The 21,647-nt window shown below is 39.1% G+C and overlaps 1 protein-coding gene across 3 annotated transcripts in view; it reads right to left on the bottom strand.

Annotated features, from left to right (window-relative positions):
• Window positions 1-2,475: 2,475 nt before the first annotated feature.
• The window catches only part of CARMIL1 (capping protein regulator and myosin 1 linker 1), a 200,196-nt gene continuing 181,024 nt past the window's right edge, over window positions 2,476-21,647 (bottom strand). For all 3 annotated transcript variants that reach the window (XM_089516866.1, XM_089516867.1, XM_089516868.1), the window contains 4 exons: window positions 21,211-21,283; window positions 17,796-18,029; window positions 15,582-15,722; window positions 2,476-3,555 (listed from right to left, as the gene is read on the bottom strand). In XM_089516866.1, the coding sequence (XP_089372992.1) occupies window positions 3,419-3,555; window positions 15,582-15,722; window positions 17,796-18,029; window positions 21,211-21,283 (585 nt within the window). In that variant the 3' untranslated portion in view covers window positions 2,476-3,418. The remainder of the gene's footprint in view (window positions 3,556-15,581; window positions 15,723-17,795; window positions 18,030-21,210; window positions 21,284-21,647) is intronic.

The following is a 21,647-nucleotide window of genomic DNA, read 5'->3' as shown; positions in this document are numbered from 1 at the left end:
TCTTTGCATCTTGCTTAGGTTTTGCACTTGCTTGGTTTTCTATTATACACAGCATGGGGGAAACTAAGCATTGGTCCTCAAAAGGGGGCTTGCCTTGTTATCTGGAGAGATGTTTTAAAACATAAATATGAAAATGAACCTGGAGGAGTTTGGCTACTAGTGGTTTGAGTGGGGAAGAATGTGATGCTTCGAAACCCTTTGAAAGAAAAACAGCTTGTTGGCAAAGTCCATGTGTCTTTCCTCTTTGCAGGATTCCAGACGTATAATTTATAACGGGTAAATTGGACACTAAGATCTCACAGAGGGAAAGCAATAAAAAGTGCTCCTCCACTCAGAATCACAGCCTTCCAGAGCTGTTTTTCATTTTAAATTTTGTAGGGGCTTTTATATGCATTTTGGTGACATTTTGTCAATACCTTCATTGCCAAAACTAATGCGTACCCGTCTATCACATGATCTTGAAACAGGGAACTGGACCAACTCCTACATTCCTTGATAATTTTTAAAAATCCTAAATTTTTCCCTTGCTAGCTTCAAGATTTGATTAAAAGTAATGCTGTTTTGTGTTTTTTTCCTGGCTATTAGCGGTTAGCAATCTGAGCTAGTGAGCACACATATGCATTGTATTTATTACCGTATATATTCTACTATAAGTTGACTTCATGTATAAATTGAGGGCAGGTTTTGGGACCAAAATTTGGGATTTTGATATGGCTAAGCCGAAGGTAAAACATAGGGTCTCAGCACCCTTCTTCTCCCATATTGACCTGTGTATAAGTCAACCCAGGTGTTTTGAGTCAATTTTTTTTTGTAAAAAAAATTCAACGTATACACAAATATATATTATATATATCAGGATCTTGGTGGAAAACTATTGCTTAATTTATAGAAATTGCAGTTCTAATTTTTGTCATGTTTACTTTAGGTCATATTTTAAGCAGATGTAAGCATATTTATAATTAAAGGGTGACATACAAATCTATTCAACCAACAAATGTTGGGACAATAATATATCTAGCATGCCACTCAATCCCTATATATAAGTATATTAGAGCACATTCACTTCCAATAATTTGTTGAACTGCCATTGTAATACACTTTATAGTGTACACAGTTGACCCCTACCAATTCGTTCTGTATTTTTGTCACACTAAGGGTTCCTATTTCTATACTTTTTATTAGAAAAGATAATACACAGTTATTACTGATGAGCATAACAATGGTCAACTATAGGGAAATTTTTTATATCCGTTATAAATTATCAGTACAGGATCCTTCTGCTTTGTGTGTGCAGATGTCAAAGGGCAGAACTAGTCTAATTAATATTTGGATTCCACTATTGGGCTTTGTTTTAGACTGCCACCACATATGCACTGTATTTCATTAAAGCTGCCATTGTAGTCACCCATAATGCTAAACAGCTTCAGATAAATATTTCACCTCTTGAGCACTGTAAGCGAGTGAAAAGAGGGGTGGGGGTGGAGTGATTTCTGGCTGTGTTTTCAAGTGGTTTTCCTCACATATGCATATGCAAGCTTAATTTGATGATAGCCCTGAAGCATTTCCTTTTAAAACTGATTGGAGCAAAAAGGTCTTGATGAAAAGGGGTTCAGTACAAAGAATGGATCTTTTCAAATGGCAAAGACAACCAGTTAGTAAACCACCAACTCAATTTACTTGAGAAGAAATGTACATTTCACTACTAGGGGAAAACGTATCATGCAGACTTTGGAAGGCATGGAAGACTTAAGGGATGTACAGAATGATTTGTGGTAGATGTGGTACACTCAAGTGACAAACCTGCATTATATATTCAGTTGTAGTCTTTAAAGATATCTGCTATTCTAAAATACGAGGTATTTCAAAATACCTACTAATACCTCAAGTAATTTGTCTAATAGTTATTTCTGACTTCTTATATTTGTCTTAATGTTAAAAAAAGTCTCATAGCAACATTAAATAAAGAAAACAAATATCTTGTCAAGAGGCAAGACTCCTGGGCCAAGAAAAGCTAAGGCATACAATATATACTAAGAAGGACTAAAAATGATTGGAAACTACTTTACAATTGCTGTCCATACTGAGAGTATAAAAATGTACTTCACTGAGAAATTATGACTGAAATCCAGCAGTTACTCCCAACTAGAATGAGCCCACTGAGTCAGTGGAACATTAATAAGTATTGATTTATTCAATGCCCATTGAGTAAAGTGGTCCACTTTTGTTGGGACTAACAACTGGATTTAGACCAGAGTTGTGAATAATGTGGCTCTTCGGAAGTTGTTGGACTGCAACTCCCATCAGTCCTAGTCAGCAAAGTAAATAGTGAGGAACTTTGGGGACTGCAGCCCAATAACTTCTTGAGGGCCACTCTTTCCACATACCTGATTTAGGCCTTAGATGCAAATTAAACATTATAGCTATACAAAGGCAGCATGGGAACATAGTTTAAAAACGAGAGATTCTTATTCCAGTTGTAAAATCATTTTTATTGGTACAAATATACATTATGAATAAAATTCCTTCAGCCTGTATTTAAGCAGATGACTGTGAATATGCACATAGAAAAAAAGCAGAATTGCTTTTACAGACAAAAAACTACTTTTCTTTAGAAGTACAAGTATAAAGTTAGAAAGGATGCAGAGAGACCCTAGGTCAGCCTCTAGAAAATACCAATACCAATAAGATGTACATTGCTCTCATTCCAATCAACAATATACATTTAACCTATGGATGTGGAAGCATAGCAGGTTATTAGTAATTCTGTTTTCTTTGTTGTGCTTTAGAACAGTACACAAATGTAAGCGATTGTGTTTTTATATACAGTACAACAAACAAGAAAAATGTCTCCCAAGGGTGAATGTAAAAATCATATCCAAGCATCTAATATATATTATTTATACAAATTCTTTTATTAGTGTGCTCTATTGATATAATTACAATGTGCAATTGCATTCAGCAAGAATATATTTATAAAGTAAGTTGCGTGCAAGTTTGACACATTTACATTCAGCAGTACAACACCTTTCCTGCTGTACAGTGTGGGTTAGTGTAAGAACATTTCCAGTCCTTTTGCTTGGTTCCCCCTCCCCTCCTTTGCTTGAAGCCCTAATGCAAGGCATTATTTTTATAGCTGCTTCATAGAAATTCAAGTAGAAAACATGGAATAGTTGCTGGCTTTAGCAAAGGCATGAAAAGGAATATCTAGAACCATACAGGTCAGATAAAAAAAAAAAACAAAAAACAACCAACAACCAAAGCGTCAAATTATTGAAATTTGATTACCAGTGCAACCATTGATTCTTTTTAAAAGCTTTAAAATGTTCCTCTATAAAAACAGCTGATGAAAAAGAAGGGTAGTTGATCATTCCACCCTTATTAGAAAAGACTTTGCACTGCCAAAGACATGACCAACCAACTAAACAAAAATAAACTCTTTGTCTGCTTCTTCTCCAGAGTCACTGGACTTGCTTCCTTGCTGCCCATCTTTACTCAAAGACCTCTGTTTCTGCTCCTGGGATTCATAGGTCTGGTGTCCTGAGCTTCTCTTTGGACCTTGATAAAAAGAAAAAAAAAACATTTAGTTTACTTGGCAAAGACCTCCAATGAGCTATTTATTTGCCGCAGACAAAGAATAAGACAGGAAGATCTATTGTTTTATTCAGTTCCTGAAAATCAGCCTAGGAATTCTGTGTATCTGTGGCTAATGGAGTTGAAATTTTATTACTTGAATTCTTGCCCTTTGTTTCTGGTCCCCACATGGCCAAGAAGGAGAGTGGCTTCTGCCTGCACTGATATTCCACCCTAGAAGTGGCATCACTTGGGGGGTACAGGGAGTGTGGACCATACTGGGTGACACTCCAGAAGAGAGATGACACCACATGGGGCCTTCCTCCCACTGTGGAGGGTGCAGTGCTGCCACCAGTGCCCAACCCTTCTTCTTTGCTGCTATGGCTCTTTCCCTGTGGAGGAAGCCAGAGGAAAAGGAGGAGGGGTGAGCATGCCACTCTTGGGTTCGCCTCTGCATGGCCCCTTCCTCTTGAGGAAGCCATGTAGAGGCTGAGGAGGGGCAAGCCTGGTGCTGCGGGCTTCATCTCTGTGTGGCTTCTTTATGAGGAAGGAGCCATGCTAAGGCAAAAGAGAGTCAAGCCTCACTCCCCTCCCCTGCCTGGCTGCCTCCGTACAGTCCTTGGGGGCGGGCAGCTGAGCAGTGGGGGACACCAAGCCTGGGAACACCACAGCTCTCTAAATCATCTTAACTGAAAACAGAAATAACATCTGAGCCAAAATGTAGGCCTGTGATTCTAACATATCTTCCCTTCTCCTGTATGATTTTTAATATTGTTATCTGATGAAGAAGCCAATGAAGCTTCAAAATCTTGCACAATGTATTTTTTGTATTTTGGTTGGCCTATAAAGTTATAGCTCTTTTGTAGATTTTAGATTCTGTGTATCTTAAAACATTTCTGATTCTTACTAACACATAAAGCTGCTGATCTAGAGTAAAAAGGTCTCATATACAGCAACGGGCTTTTCACAGTTTGCACAGCCACTTTTTACATCACTGCCACTTTGGACAGGGGAGAGGAAGAGAATTGATGTCCATCTCGTTGAGATGATTGGCACTGTCAAAAGTCACACAAATTGTGTTGGATGATACACATGAGGTCCTAATTCAGCAATAGAAACCATTCTCTTATGTCTTTTGGTCATGTGGTTCTTGACTCAGATTCTTGTCCATGTGTAGCTCAAGAACAATTATTTCATTTGCGTGCTTTTGTGTTTGTGGTGGGGCGGGAGGAGGAATCCCAAGTTGAAGCCAAAATATGAGGGTGGAAATACACTACTGCAAATTAAACAGACCTCATAAACAGGACTTGTTTATATTGTAAACAGAAGAGCAACTATTTAAATAAACAAATTATTACACAAAAACTTGATAATGACAGGACATTGGCAGTTTTTAAATAAGTGAAAGTCTGCCGTACAGTTATTTTTTAATGGGAGGCTTATGCAATATCAAACTTAATGCCAATTTATTACAGCTGTACAGACAAATGATACCTCACCAAGATAAACTGACTGAGATACCACAATCTTTTTATGTTGCACACACTGCAAAACCCATCTCATCATTGACAAAAGGTAGGTAAGTATGAAGCTGTAGCTTTTGCCAGTGCCATTTAGAGCAAAATCATTATTTCTTATTCACCACAGACAGAATGCAAGTTATGTGGATTGCACAAATCAACAATTACACCAAGCACAACCAGCAATTTCCCCTAAGACAATAATTGCAATTGCTCTTGCTTTTCTTAAAGGTCCAGTGACTCTCATATACAATGAGGCATATTGTCAACAAAACCACAAGCTAAATTCCTCCATATTTAGCAGCTGCAGACATCTGCTTTTTCCCCCCAGTTTCAGTGTCTACCAAAAAGAGAATTCCACTTTATTCATTATTAATGAGAACATATAAACTAGAAAGCTAAATTATAAGATTGAAGGAAAACAAGAGAAGGGAGTGAATGAAAAATCAAAACTGAAAAATTAGATGTAAAAGCTTGACTGTTTATTTGAAATTCATTGCACTTAGGTAACATAGCTTATTGATAAAAATACTGAATAGGTAAAATACCATAAAATAATCATAAAAAACTCAACAGAAGGACTGCAAGCAAAACAACAACAATAACAGCAACTCATTATTTTAATATTTTGCTGGCAGTTATTCTGTTCAGCACAGAAAGCTGCAGAGATGAGAAATGCTTGTAATGTCTCATGTAAAGAGGGCTGTATGGCCATCTATTGGGGATGCTTTGATTGTGTATTCCTGCAAGGGGTTGGACTGGAATGCCCTTGTGGCTTCCTCCAACTCTATGATTTTATGAAAGCTAAAAAAATGATTAAAGTGTAATTTCCATGTCAGTTGTATTCCTCCCATTCACTGAAATTCCTATGCTGTAAAGTATATATGAATTACTCCTTTTTTACACAATGGATATTTATTTGCACATTAGAACTATTGTTCCTGGTCTGTTTTAGCCTCAAAAGAAATGTGTGACTAAATTGGTAGTTAAATTTGTGAGATGCTTAGGGGAAAATGGCACTTTGACGGATGGTACAGAATGATGAGGCAATATAATATAAGGCATATAATGTTGAAGGCCAATCATGAACCCAAACCATGAAGTCTTTCACTCTTTGTAAAATGTTCTTTAGTTATTGGCTGATGCCCATGATGGGCAGACACAGGCATAGCTATGCTAACATTTCTTACCAACCAGCCAGAACATTCATTCAGTATGGAGATGACTAGTAGGCTTCAGTGCTCTTCTTTTTTGAATGTCTTAGAATCATAGAATTAGAAGAGACCACAAAGGCCATCCAGTCTGACCACCTGCAGATGGAAACTGGAAGCAGAAAACACTGGAGGACTGTCATATGCTTCACATATGCTTCCATTATAGAATCTACCTGTGTGATCTGTGATCTGATGTGCCAGTCTATCTCCTGCCACTTCTCCTTTGAGAGAAACATTTGGAATTGCTTTGTCTCCAGTCACATCCCAAGATGTTCTAAGAGCTGTATCACTCCCAGTTAACTCTTTACAAAGCTGTGTTCCTGGAGTTGTGCCACCTCTAGCATGGTCTTGAGTTAGGCTGATACTATGACACCCAACTTCAGCACAGGATTAGTTTGGTGAAATAAGGGGAAACATTTCCCATCCTCTGGAACACCCTCCCACAGGAGGCTAGGCTGCCCTCTCTCTGTTTTCCTTTTCTTGACAGGCAAAGATGTTTTTGTTCAAGAAGTCTTTTAATATGTAACTATTGACAGGGAGGCTTTTAGATTTATGTTAGATTTATGTTTTTTTAGCTTTTGTATTTTTAAAAATGTATACTCTTGTTAATGAGATTATTTTAACTGTAGTTTAAAAAAATTGTTAAGTTTTAAACCAATTTTATTTGTGAGTTGTCTTGGGTTCACAGGAGTCAATTTTAGATAGCACTACCAAATGCTCTGCAGAGTGAGGGTATTCTGAAGAACTGCTGAATGCCCTCCTGTTCAATGCATAGATGATACACCTCTTATAACACAATTATAAATGTATGAATATACACAGTTATAAATATACAGTTATGAAACTAACGGAATTTGTTAGCTTTTCCCAATTCAAAAATGTATAATTGTTAGATATTAACACCTACTTTCTCTGCAGCAACTTGATTATGGCCTAGCAAAATGGAGAGATTTAAAATAGGTATGGCAGAACCTTTTAAAAAGCATACTTGTTTTAGGGAAAGCATGTAAGTCATTACATACAATAACACAAAACACCACATCTTGAAATCAAACAAAATGGAAAGATGAGCCAGGCTTCAATATATGCAAAGCAATCTGAGAAAAGCATGAACACATATGGCTTCAACCCACACAGCTTCCTGAAATTACTTCAGATACAAAAGAGTATCTTTTTGTTTTATTTTAGGCAACATTGACAGGTTCTCCTTGAAGTTCTTAGGCTACATGTGTATGCTGCCATTGTTAAGACAAACTGAAATTAGCTTATATGTGCACAACGTTCAGGCACAAAACATTTTTAAACAGCTGAATTCCAATCACTTCAGCCCAAATTCCTTCCCCTTGGTTTGGTATTAACTCAAAACACCAGTCAGACACTGTTAGAACACTTGTCTCTAAGGGCTGACAAAGGCAAACTAGGAGAGAAATATTCTAGCTCATTGGGATTTTCCAAGTAAGTGAACCACACCTTGCTTTAGGGATGGGGCAGGCTAAGCAGACTCTTAAAACATTAATCTTTCAGATAGTTTTCAAACTGCAGTAAAAAAAATATCAATGATTCATTTACAGTGGACCCTCGATTTATGCTGGGGATCTGTTCCGGACCCCCCCCCCCCCCATGTAAAAGAAATACCGCAGAACCTCCAGTCCCATTGTTTTCAATGGCTGTGCACTCCTGCATGTTGTAATGTGTGCACACCACTGGAGTGCACACCATTCATTTAACGAGGCTTGCTGTTCATGTGCTGTCAAGTCTGCGTATAGCGAGCCTGTATATGGCGTGGGCACACTGTATTATCTGCTAAAGGTCTGCATTGTGATTGCTGTAATACTAGTTTGAATGCAATGCTATTTTCTAATTTTTGAGATTTTCTCCAAATCTACACTGAGGAAGCTAATCTGGCATCAGCTGCATGTGATTGCTTTTGTTAGGTCCACCATATGATGTTTCAGAGTCTTAATTTATATTTTCTGAGAAAATGAATAGATTCAGTCTAACAATGAATGCAGTGTTAACTTGGGTGTTCCAGATGTTTTGGACTTCAACTCCCTGAAGCCCCAGCCAGCTTGGCCAACTGTCAGGAATTCTGGAAGATGAAGTCCAAAACATCTGGAGGATGAAATTTTGGGAATCACTGGGTTATCCTGTGCTGACATTTTCTTTATAAACTAATCAGTAACAAAACATGCTAAAATTCAAATCAGTAAAAATTTCACACACTCAAACAGCCAATGCTCATCTCCAATACTAAGCATTATCCGAGGACTGCTCTGGTGGTCACAGGGCCAGCATGACTGCACCGAATGTGTTACCTTCTCACTGAGAAGTGGTACTTATTTATCTACTTGCATTTGCATGCTTTCGAACTGCTAGGTTGGCAGAAGCTGGGACTAGTGACAGGAGCTCACCCCATCATGCAGCACTGGGGCCTCCAACTGCCAACCTTCTGATCATCAGAATTGGTTTATTAACCACTAAGACACCGCAACCTTAGTAATTTCCCATGCAAGAAAAATTCTGCTAAAAATTCTGCAACACAGATTCCAATCATATATGAAGAGAGAAATCCCAGAGGTGTAAGTGTGGTCCAGGAAAGGAATCGTCATGGAAACATGGCTCCCTCTAGTGTCCTTGAATCATCACAAGGGGAGCGGATTTCCTCCCCAGGAACGATTCAGGGATGCAAAGGAGGGAGCAATGATTAAATTATGATTAAGGAAGCGCACCTGGCATTCAGACACGCGCACTTCCGCCGTATTTGAGTGACACTTGAGCCACGTTGGAGTGATGTTGGAGCTAGGTATGAAAATCTTCTTTGACTGCACAGATCATGAAAATCTATGGAATGCTTTTAAAGAAATGGTAGTGTCACTATATTTGATAGTCCTGATGAGAAATGTGTACTTGGGACAAGAGGTGACTGTTACAACAGAATGTAGGAAACAGAATGGTTCTCAATTGGCAAAGGGGTCAGCAAGGTTGCACCCTATCACCTTATTTGTTGAACTTGTATGCATGTATCATAAGAGGAATGGAAGAGGCTCAGAAAAAGGAGGAGTAAAGCTAGGAGGAAGGAACATCAACTATCTAGGATATAACCACCGTAATACTAGCGAAAAAAATCAAAGACTTGGAACAATTCCTAGAAAAACCAAAGACAAAAGTGCAAATAAGAAAGTGGTGAACATAAATAAGACAAAAATAATGGCAACCAAGGATCTACATAAATTTAACTCAGAAACCGAGGAAATCAAAATAGATAACGATTTCCCATACCTTGGATCAAATATTGAACAGAATGGAGAATGCAGTTAAGAAATCAGTAAAAGACTAGGAATGGGGAGGGTAGCTATGAAAGAACTATATAAGATCCTAAAATGTACAGTATATGCAAGTTATACAAATGAGCGCTGAAGTTAGAATTGCCCATGACATTGTATTCCCCATTACCATGTACAGATGTGAGAGCTCGACAATGAAGAAAGTGGATAGGAAGGAAATGAACTAATTTGAGATGTGGTGCTGGAAAAGAGTGCTGAGGATACTGTGGATGGCCCAAAAGAAAAACAAATGGATCCTTGAACAGATCAAGCCTGAACCAAGATGATGAAACTGAGACTGTTGAACTTTGACTACATCATGAGAAGGCATGAATCATTAGAAAAGACAATGATGCTAGGAAAGACAGAAGGCAGTAGAAAGAGAAGAAGATGCCAGATGGACAGAGTCAATCAGGAAGGTCAAGGGCCTGAACCTGCAGGACCTGAGCAGAAGAGTTGAGAATAGGGGACTTGGAGATGTCTCATCATCCACAGTATCACCATTAGTTGGGGTCAACTCAAGGGTCATTAATGGCAACACATGTATAAAATCTTACAGTATAGCATCATATAGATATTTTATACTTATGGTCACACTGTAGCACTTATCACATAAAGATTTAAACACATAAATAAACAAAACATAATAAAGCTTAATTGTATATTGTATCCAGAAAGAAGTGATTCTGTCTGTCAACCAGAATTCTACCGTATAGTGCTCAGCCTAGGAACAGCATAGAGAGAAGCTGTATGAATATGTGTGAAGCAGTCATAGACTGCTTGAGTCTTGTCAGCTTGAGGTGGATTTTATACTGTGTTTGCTACCTCATTAGCTAGTCATTAACCAATCAGTTTATAAGACTTTGAATATTTTTCCTTATCCTGGAAAATATCTAGAAGTAAAGAAACTTCAGAATCAACAACCACTAGACTCTCCATTTAACTCTCTGCTCAGAGTTTTACTGTGTGCACTGTTTGCTGTCAAGAATCAGTGACCACTGATTTCCAAACTGTGCATCTCTGTCATCAAGCATGACTTAATATAATTATGATGCTGGATTGCATCTGCCTCGCTTCTTGCTGTTTTCTTTAGACAATCGTCCTTATGTTATGTCATGTTTATAGTTCACTTAGGCATTATGCCCAGACAGCTTGTGGTAAACCATTTCTGTAAAAAGGAATAATGTCTTTAACCTTTACAGTCACAGTCCAGTCAAAGTGTATACTTAGCTTTAATACACTTTACTATTAATAAGAAACTTCAGAGCTTTTAATTGCCACAATTCATAACTCATAACTTATATTTGCAGCAAAGGTTCAGGAAACAATCAAAATAGCCCAGAGATGGGAGAATAGATGAATGTTAAATAAGCCACAAATACCTACTCTGGCTGCTGGTCTTCTATGGCCAAGCCCTAAAACTTCCTCCCTTCCTCTTGTCACTTAGGCGCCAAGCAAACCTCCCCCCCAAAAAACTTGTGTCCAACTAAAACAGGGGTGGGTATAAATTTTGTGTGTGTGTGTGTGTGTGTGTGTGTGAGAGAGAGAGAGAGAGAGAGAGAGAGAGAGAGAGAGAGAGAGAGAGAGAATGGCAAGGGAGAAGAGCCAAGAGAGGAGAAAATAGACAAATGTATGAGTAAAGAAACTTTTCATTTAATAATCCAAGTGCCCATCACTATGTGAGCAATAAACACCCAAAAGGAATATAAAGAGGTTCACTGAAGTTCATTTTAAATAATAATAATAATAATAATAATAATAATAATAATAATAATAATAATAATACCGGAGCAGGGGAACTAAAAGAGTCACAATATCCCCCTCACCACACACATTCCATATGTGTGAATAAGGGCAGTGGGGAATAAGGGTGGTCAGGGGAGGGAGACACATAAGCCTTTCAGCTCTAAAGGGCCTGATGTTCTGACTGCCTAAAGCGATTTCACAGAGCCAACAGATCAGACACACCCACTCCATTCTCTCTCCATTTTTTCCCTTCCTTTTCATTCTCCTGTTCCTAAAATCCATGAGGAAGCAGGTAGCCACCACAGATCTATGTGATGCTACCATCCCAATCCTTCTCTTGAGGCCTCCTACTTTATTATATTTGGAAGAGAGCCACTCCACCCCCTAATAAATTTTAATCATATGTACCTCCTAATTAGTAACTAAAATAAATGTTAGAGAGTAATGATAATTTCAGCATTCATCAGGCAGTCTATAGAGTCTGCCCACGTTAGGTCAGGGATCTAGTAGATCAGTAAGTTAAATTAATTCCCACATTCCCCCAAACTCTGTTATATTTGCTACATGTACTATTGAACCTTTCATCATGAATAACTTGGAAGGATGCAGATTTCAGATTTTGGAAACTGATTAGTTTAATCAGCAACATCCTCAACTTTATTTGTTTACAGCATACAGTTTAGCAGCCATAATTATAAAAATGCAATGTTTTACATATCCTGGTATTTTGCATACCAAGCAGCCCAAACAAAGATACAGGAAGAAGAAATTTGGAGAGATGTAATATAGAAATAGAATTGTTATTTTTTTAAAAAACCTATTTTTTTTAAAAAAGGAAAGAACAAAGGGATATTGTCTGTTTTTCTGCCCAAGGAAAGAAATTGTGCTGGCCAAATCATTATATGCCAGCAGTGGGTGGGCCATATCCTAAAGTGGGATGGTGAAATGGATGTTACAACATCCATGGCTTCCTTAGCAGTGCTCCCCCAAAATTCCTCCATGATAAAGATTTGCAAACCCTTCTATTAACATCAATGAAAGCTTATATAAAGCCCATATGCAGATGGTGGTGTAAAGGAGCATGAGTAATCTACTGTCTGTGACTGACAGTTGAAGATGACAGATTTTCACCACTGATCCCAGCTGTTAATGGGATTTTCATATCTGGGGTTGGGTTAGGGCCTGGAAACGGGGAACAACATCTAGGGGACAAAGATCCTGGAGGAGATAGGGACTCCCCACTTCTCAGGGACTGGAGCTTCCCTCCATTTCTGCTGTAACTATTTGCATGGTGGCTGCAGGTGATGAAGAGTTATCTAAAACATATTGAGGGTACTAATTTGCATTCCTGAGCAGCTGATGGAAGAAATTTAAATACTGTATGTAAGTGTAACCAAGAGTGTTTTGTTCTCCAGAGAGACAGAGTGCTAGCAACCAGAAGTAGCCAGCATGGAAAGTACTGCAGAGGGACTATACTCCAGGGGAAAAGGAAGCCAAGTTGAAATCAAATAGGCTAGAAGTTGGACAGCCAATGGGTTATGATGTGCCTGAAGAAACTTCTTTATTGCTAGGTCTAGGATAAAATAGACAAACAGCCTAGAAAGTTTGGATAAGCATGTAATTCCATGTTTTCACACCCTAGGTGCTGCTTTTCAAATCCTTGTGTAAAATAAAAAAAATGTTTTTGGTTTAACCCTGGTCTGATTTGTATCCCTTATCTAGCTGACTTATCATACTACTCAGTATAGAAATGAGGTCATTAACCAAGTCATTAACACACAGGCCAGGTCATTAACATACATGCTGGAAAGGGTAAAAAGGTAATGGCATTCCCCTTTCACAAGGTTGTCAAGACTGTTGGGGGCAGTGATCATCTCTGTTACTAAGCCAAAGAGCCAGCATTGTCAAAAACAATTCTGTGATCTTGTGGCCAGCATGACTGCACAGAACACTATTACCTTCCCACTGAAGTGATATCTATTTATCTACTTCCACTTTTACATGCTTTCAAACTTCTAGGTTGGAAGAAGCTGGGACTAGTGACAGGAGCTCACTCTGTCACATAGCACTTAGGCTTCGATCTGCTGACCTGCCGATTTTGCAATTGTTAATCAGCATCTTAACCAATGAGCCACCGTATCCCTTATGCTGGAAAGGATAATGTCCCCTATACTAAAATGCTTCTGTAACTAAATACTCTGCTAGTCTTCATGAAAACAGAGGTGTATTCCAGGAAAAAAAACCAAGTTACCCTCCATATTTCATACATTATATTTTTAGGTGGTACATGTACAATGTTTTAAGTCTACATTTAAAACACCAAGGTGGCAAATACATAAATCATCCTAAAACACTTGCCTGACTCTAAATCAGCAAGTATTTAGAAATTTATTTATTTTGAAAACGCCAATGTTGTCTGTTTATTAATGTGTGTTACTGGATATAAACTTCACTATGGCCCGGTACAGACGGGCAAAATGTGGCGTGGTGGTGACAGTATTAGGATTAGGGAGCGTGAACCATGCAGATGCTCCCTAACCCTAGTACGTATTCTGTACATCAAAATGGCAGTGCCCTGTACACAGGGGCGCTGCCATTTTGACGCAATGGATGCTTAGCGTCCGCAAGTCTTGGCACACTTGGGCATCACAAGTGCACCAGAAAAAGAACCCGCTTTTTGTGGGGTTTTTTTTTTTTTTGCCAGTGGGAAACCGCATGCTTTATCCGCTGTGGCTTCCCGCTGGCGGAAAAGGAGGTGCCGGTAGACCGCTCTTTTTGTATCCCGCCTAAGTAATTTTATAAGGTCTTTCCAGCATTTTGTTTTCCATCCAGCAGATGAGCAGGGTAGGTAGTTTTTGACTAGTGTTCAGATCGCATTTTTGGCAGGTACCAAAGGCAATGGTGATTCACGTGGACATGTAAACAAATTTTAAAAATAATTCGGTGCATGAAACAAAGTTTGTGTACACTGAACCATCAGAAAGGACAGGTGTCACGATCTCTGCCACTGAGGCGAACAATTTTGGATTCTGGAGTATTTCAGTTTTGGATTTCTGGATAAGGAATATTCAGCTTGCGTGTGTGCATGTACGCGCGCTACATAAAGACCTGATCATTATCAGTATCCCAGCAGGTGGGAAGAATCATACTAACTTTTTCTTTCACTGCTGGAGTCCTGAGGTAAAACTATCCTCTGAAGCTGGTAATTGATACCAAAGGAAATACCAGTTTCAAAAGAGACTTTGTCCTCAGGACTGCAGCAAGGAAAGAAAAAGTTAAAATCCACTTCCTGCCTGCTGAGATCCAATAATTATTAACCATTCCAGCTGATATTATCTGCATTTCTAAGGGGAAACTGTCTCTATATATTAAAGGTGAAGATGCATTTTAACACCATGCATTTAGCTCTGTTAGTAAGATGCATTTGGCTCTGTTAGTAAGAAGGAAATGGATGACAAATAATGGGAAAGGAATTCTACCTATGGGAGAAGATACCAAGTTAGATTAAGAGATTACAATGATAAATATATTCATTATTAGAGCATGCTGGGCATAGTGTTGGACTAGGACCCTGGATGACTAGTGTTCTAATCCCCACTTGGCTATGAAAACCCCACTGGGTGACCTTAAGGAAGTGATACTCTCTCACTCTAAGAGGAAAACCATGGCAAGCCTTTATTTTGAATAAATCTTGCTAACTCCCCCCCATGATAAGGTTGCCATGAGTGGGAGTTGACTTCAAAACATATAACAGCAACAAATACTCATGATTATGACTGTGATCATATACTTTGTTCATGCACAAAATATTTTTTAAATTTGTATAAAATGACATGCCCACTTTGAACAAATATTCATGACTATGACTTTGACCATTCTTGTCTTTTGCCATAATCACAGCCATGCAGGGTGTAAATTGTTAGTTTCCAATACTTGAGAAATAATGGCTAACATCTATACTTTGCTATCCAACATCTGAGTTTCTTTCCTCTTTCTTCCCAGTGTTCCTCTTTGTGGCACCCAAACCCTTGCATGATTGCCAACTCTCTGAATCAGGTTTTCAGTATGTAGTGTGGGGTTGCAGGAGTCAGGAGACTTTGCTAATTATAGACAAAGCACTGGATCAAGTGCATGTACATCATTGGAACCTAGCTATTAACATACAGAACTGAAAAAAATGCATAAATGAAATACATCCATATTCTTACCTTCTTGTGAAAGAGAACGGATAGCAGGCTGAGGACTGGTCTGACCATCTTTTTCTTTATCAGAAGGAACCCTCTTTAACAAAGGTGGAAGCAGAGCAATTTTAGGAGACCCTGGACCAGATGGAGACTCTGGAACATCCTCTGTGGAAACATAAGATGAATACACAAGAATGCAATCTATTCATTTTCCAGGAATATCATTGCTTAAAAATGAATGGGAGCATACAGAATATAGACATACCTCAGTTAATGTAGACTTTGAGAATGAAACTTATGAGCACATAAAGTTTATAAAGGCTTTTGAGCACACACGGCTAGAAGTGAGTTCTTTACCGCCCTCCCCACTCAGTGGAAGAGAAAAGCATCCCAGTGGCACCAGCCCACAAACCAGCCTTAAATCTGTAGTGACAAATCAGTTCCCTATCTATGGAGCTTATCCCATGGCTTATTAAATTAATTTACCTCTACCCAGGTTAAAGCTTAATTTGGGTGGCATCCTGATGTTCAGAAGGGTGCATCCTCACTTCCAGGAGTGCTTATTGTGGCTCTTTTCGGATCCCGGAGTTTTCTGGCTTAAGAAAATGGCCGCTGGAGCACTCCTGGAAGCGGGAATGGACCTGGGCTGTATTCAGGTGGCAAATTCAGCAGCGAAAACCTTCTGATAATATCAGGATGCCACCCAAATTGAGATTTAAGCCAGAGAGAGTTAAATTGATTTAGTAAGCCATGGGATAATCTCCTATGCTAATGAATCAGACATGAGACTAAGAAGTTTATCGCATGGGGGTTAAACCGCTCCCCAGCGCGTTCTAACGGGGGCGAGCGGGGGCACGCACGGAACGCGATGGGCACCGGATGGGGCCCAAAACGCGACTTTATCGCACGGGGGGACGCCGCCGCCGCGCGTTCCCATCGCGTCCCAATTCGGTTCCAGAGGGCGCCATTTCTGGGAACTGTTTCAAAGCGTCCCCAGAAATGGCGCCCTCTGGAACTGAATTGGGACGTGATGGGAACGCGCGGCGTCGGCGTCGGCATCCCCCCGTGCGATAAAGTCGCGTTCTGGGCCCCATCCGGTGCCCATCGCGTTCTGTGCACGCCCCTGCGCGCCCCCGTTAGAACGCACTGGGGAACGGTTGAAGCCCCATGCGATAAACTTCTAACTCTTTAGGTTGTTAACAATGGTTTCCTGGAACTAAAACATAGTTACAGTGTAGAACAGGTTAACTCTAGCCATGGAGAGAGACAAAAAGTGGTTGTAAGGGATTCCCAAACCCCTCTCAACTCAGCAGAGCATAGGTTGACCTTTGTGTTTAAGTTTTCATTGGCTCACCATGAGCTTTTCAACAGAAGCCTTGGAGAACTGTACTCATTTAGACTGCTACAGTGACACATGATAAAGGGGAGTGGGTGGCAGAAAGCAAGGAAGATAACCTTGCATTTGGAAGAAGCCTTTAAGTGGTCTATAAAAGGTTCAACATGTTTACTTATACAAGGCTTACATGAACTGATTGTTTCATTTCACGCATACATATTGTTAGTTTTGAATACAAAGTTTCCTGATGCATGCTGAACTGCTCTAGTTTTTTGTTGTATAGGAACAACAAAAATATTTTCATATTATTTCTACCACTATAGAACTGCTTTATAAATGCAGATGAACAGGTGAGGAAGGCTGCAGTAAATATGTAATGTCCAGAAACACATCTATTTCATTAACTAAGGTATAGCTGTACAAATATTTTTAACAGCTATCTTTTTTTTTTTTTTAAAAAAAGCTCACTTGGCAATTGGGAGTTTGATAGTTTGAAGCCTTAGCAAGATTTACAAAATCCCTATTCATATATTAATATTGAGAAATTAGGGCAAATGATTCATGCAATCATACACAAGAGAATTGTAGTGATCCTAAGGACCTCTATACAGTATTACAATGCAAAAGTTACTAATTAACATAAAATACTTATGTGTTTAGGGAATCCTTTTGTATTTCATAATTTACCATTCAAATCCAATTTCTAGCATTTGAGAGATTAGTTAGGATTAGCAGAAAGGAACAAGTAAAAATAACACTGAACAAAACCATCTTTTGTTAAAAAAACAATTGCATTAAGAATTTAACAATTTATTTTTCAGTCATAAGCAACTGCGTGAAGACAAGTAAATTCTAGTGTACTATAAACTACTAATGGATAGTAGTTATAGAAGGTTTCTCACCAGTACGAGAGGCAGATCGTGGTTTCTGAGGAACTGTTGGTCTTCCTGCAAGGCTTGGCTTTGTTGACTGAAGGGGAGGCTTTGGACTGGTAGATGTGCTGGAAGAACTTCGCATTCTTGCCCCAGTTTCTGTCTTTGGTTCTGTTTTTGTAATTTTTTCAGATGAAGCTGTGCTGGCGTCACCTTTATTCAGAGCTAATCGGTTCTCTGGAGATGACTGATGAAGTTTTGAGGCTGAAAAAAATAATAACCCAAACAAATATTAAGAGTTTGCAGTCCGCTGTTTTTGTGTGCTTTCAAGTCATTTCTGACTTAAGGCAACCCTAAGTCAAACCCATCATGGGGTTTTCTTGGCAAGATTTCTTCAGAGGGGATTTGCCTTTGCTTTCCTCTGAGCGTGAGAGTGTCACTTGCCCAAGATCAACCAGTGGGTTTCCATGGCTGAGCAGAGGTTTGAACCATGGTCTCCAGAGTCCTAGTCCAATGCTCAAATCTCTACACCACACTGGCTCATTTGCAGTTTTTCAATTAAAATAAAGCTACTTTGCCAAAAAAAATTCAAGTGAAGCATCCGGTGTGTTTTATATCTCTCTGCATGCAAGGGAGATCCTGTACATTAATTCCCAGAGAGTTATCATTAATGAACCCATCATTTAAAACATTTATCTTCAGAACAGACCAGGGAGGTTACAGAGATGAGCACTGACCTGCGATGTTGGGCACACTTTTGGCATCGGAGACTTCAAAAGTGCTCTTTTTTCTCTATTTAAAGTTGCATTCCCTAATGGAAGGGAGGCCCTTACTGAGAGTATCAACTTGTTTGGCATACTTTTGGCACTGGAGATTTCAAAAGTGCTCTTTTTTCTCCTTTTAAAGTTGCACTTTCTCCCCATGATATTGTAGGTGTTATTCTGAGTTAAGATTTTATGGAGGGATATAATCTTGACAAAATGTATTTTTGTGACTAACACAGACAATCCCCCCCTCCTGTTTGATTTTTAACATCTCTGTCTGATGAAGAAGCTCATGGAGCTGTGAAATCTTGTGACATGTATTTGTGCATTTTGGTTGACCCAGTAAAGGTATCATTGTTTTGTGGATTTTCAATGTTATTGTACTTTGCTATATGGCTACCCTAGGACACATTTTTACATATGCATATAGTTACTCATGGGCCATCCCTCACTCTCTAATATTAAATTTTCTCTCAATAACCTATTATTTCTAATCATCAAACTAAAAGTTACCAAGTCATTTTCTGCAAAGGGGTTTCTAATCTTTCAGAAATGTTGGTAGTGATCTTTCTATAATCAAACAAGACAAGTTATCCATTTTTGCTAAGTCTGTTAATTTCAACAATTAGCAGCCATTTTGGAAACAAAGAAATCCCTAGTATAACCATTTAAATAGTTACCCATATTGGAAAGGAATCATATGGTCGTGACATACTCATCACGGACAAAGAATACAATTTTTGGTAATGATCAATTTTGGCCGTTCTTCTTCTTAGCAGGTGTCCTCTACTCTAAAGGTCCTTTAAAAACTGCAGTTTTCCTCACCTGTTCATCTGCATTTATAAAGCAGTTCTATATAGACTCAAGGGCAAATCCAAAGCACACACTGAGAGCCACTTCTGTGTTTGCTTCCTTGCTCCCTAGAATTTGATTTTTAGACTTGGCATAGATGATGTTACTAGTTAATTATTCCCTGCTGGAACATTTCCAGGTTAGCTTCCCTGCTGAGCCACGAATGATGAACAGCAAAGCTACTGACACGAACTACATGCAAGGCAGGCCAGAATACTACCCCACAGAGGGAGTCAAGGATTACAGTAAAGTATGTCAGCTTTCATAAATTTAAGTAATATGCACTGTTCTGGTTAAAGAAAATGAGCAGAATATTTAAAAAATCCACTGATTTTTAAATATATATATACAAAATGGGAGCAAGGAAGGGAATTTAGAAAGCAGAGCATTCACTGACAATTTGGGGCAAAGGTTTGGTTCGTTCTGATGAAACCAAACAGCAGACATTGACTTCTCTTATTATAATCCTATTGCCCTTAATTGATAATCACATGCAAAAAGTATCTTTAATCATTAATTCTCATATGCTAGTTCCCACACACAATTTTTTTTTAAAAAAATTGAGCTGTTTGAGCTGTGAGGTACTTTTTGATCCTAATGAAGTTGCCAGTGTATTGTAGAATACAAAAAATGTCCCATGTACAAAGAATCTTTTGTGAACTGGATGCTAAAATGACTTTTCCTTCTACTTCCTTCCTGGCATTTTGATTTTTTTTATCTCTGAGTGAATTTTAAGATTACAGTCTAGTCTTTTAAAACATTATTTTAAAACATTATTATCTGAAATAAAATAAAATATATGCAATTTCTCTCTCTCTCTCTCTGGACGTTTCCACATGGGGGAAATTGGAAGGTTATCCCAGAGTCAATCATGGAGTTTCACGTTTTTTCACATGAGGTTATCATACAACATCGAATGGAATCCAGGCCCTATCCTAACGCAATGTCAAGTAATCCCAGAAATGGTTAAATTCGCTGAACTACTGAATTTAAAATGCCTGTTGCAATGCAAATTTACAGTTAATTCAAATTTGGATTGGTGTGGAATGTGTTTGTGGGTCGCCCCAGGGTTCCCTTCGATTCCCATAATCCTCCTCCTCCTCCTCTTTCTATTTCTCCTCTTCCCTGCGGATGAAACTGTTTTGACTTTTGTTGCGAAGAGGGCCTCTGAGAGGGCGCTGATGATCAGGAGGGTCCAGCTCACCCACCTGGGCTCCTCTGGGGGTGGCGGTGGCACCATAATCAGTTTTCCTCCCCAGCCATCAGCATTGGCACCCTCCCCTGCCATTGGTAGCATTGCTCCCCAGGGATGGCAAGAGTCTCTCAGCCACTGATAATGCCACCAGCGCCTCCTCTGCTGCAGCCTCTGGCTGAGTGGCCATGATGCCACCAAGGTGGTCCTGCCCTCCTGTGGAAATGACAGCTGGAGCATGTGCAGAAAAGGTATTTTTGGGGTGGCAATAGGAATTTGTCCACCCCCATTTGATGACACAATGAGAATCGGGCCCACTTTAATGTGGATTTACATTCTTGCTGTGCGTGTATATGAAAACCATTTGCAAATGGATTTGCTTCTCCGTGATGCTAGCACTTTAGTCATTTTCAGAATGGGGGCACATAGGCCCCCGTGTGAAAAAGTCCTATGTTTACATGTATTTTTCTGAGAAGTAGTTCCCATCAGATTCTCAAAGAATACTATGACCACAACAACTTCTGGTCAGAAATCACCGGTTTAAGTTATGAGTGTGTGCAGGCACCTGTTTTCATATTAATGCAGCTTTATTGTTATCAGCCTTACAAAACTCTGTGAACAGGCTAAAGTAACTTACTGGTACCACCTCCATCCAGCCGTTCTGAGTTCACTGAGAGATCTGTTGAGTCTCTTGCATCATTCCCTAATTTCTTTAAAAGAGAAAAAGAATACAGTAATCAAGTACCTTTTAGACAATATAATCTCCCAGTGCTCTTTTCCAAACTGCACACCAGAGTTTTCCTTCAACTGTTTTTTATAGATTATTGTTTGCCCACACCAGTCTACATCACACTGTTCTGATGTAATGTGTGATATGTGGGCCCCCCTTTGAAGTGTATCTGGAAATTCCAGAACGTGACAAGCAGATGGCTAACTAGGGCTTGACTTCAGAGAACAAATTTTTATCAACATGAACAAAATGGTGTACTGGCTGCCAATTTATTTTTGGGCTGAAACATTGTGAGCAGCATGGGACCTAGATATCTTAGTGATCACTTTCTTGTGCATTAACCT

This window comes from Sceloporus occidentalis, unplaced genomic scaffold (genome assembly GCF_023333645.1).
Source record: "Sceloporus occidentalis isolate IW3139 unplaced genomic scaffold, rSceOcc1.0.p SCAF_3, whole genome shotgun sequence".
Lineage (NCBI taxonomy): Eukaryota > Metazoa > Chordata > Lepidosauria > Squamata > Phrynosomatidae > Sceloporus > Sceloporus occidentalis.
Note: the sequence above shows the minus strand (reverse complement) of the source record. Positions and strands in the feature narration are given on the sequence as shown.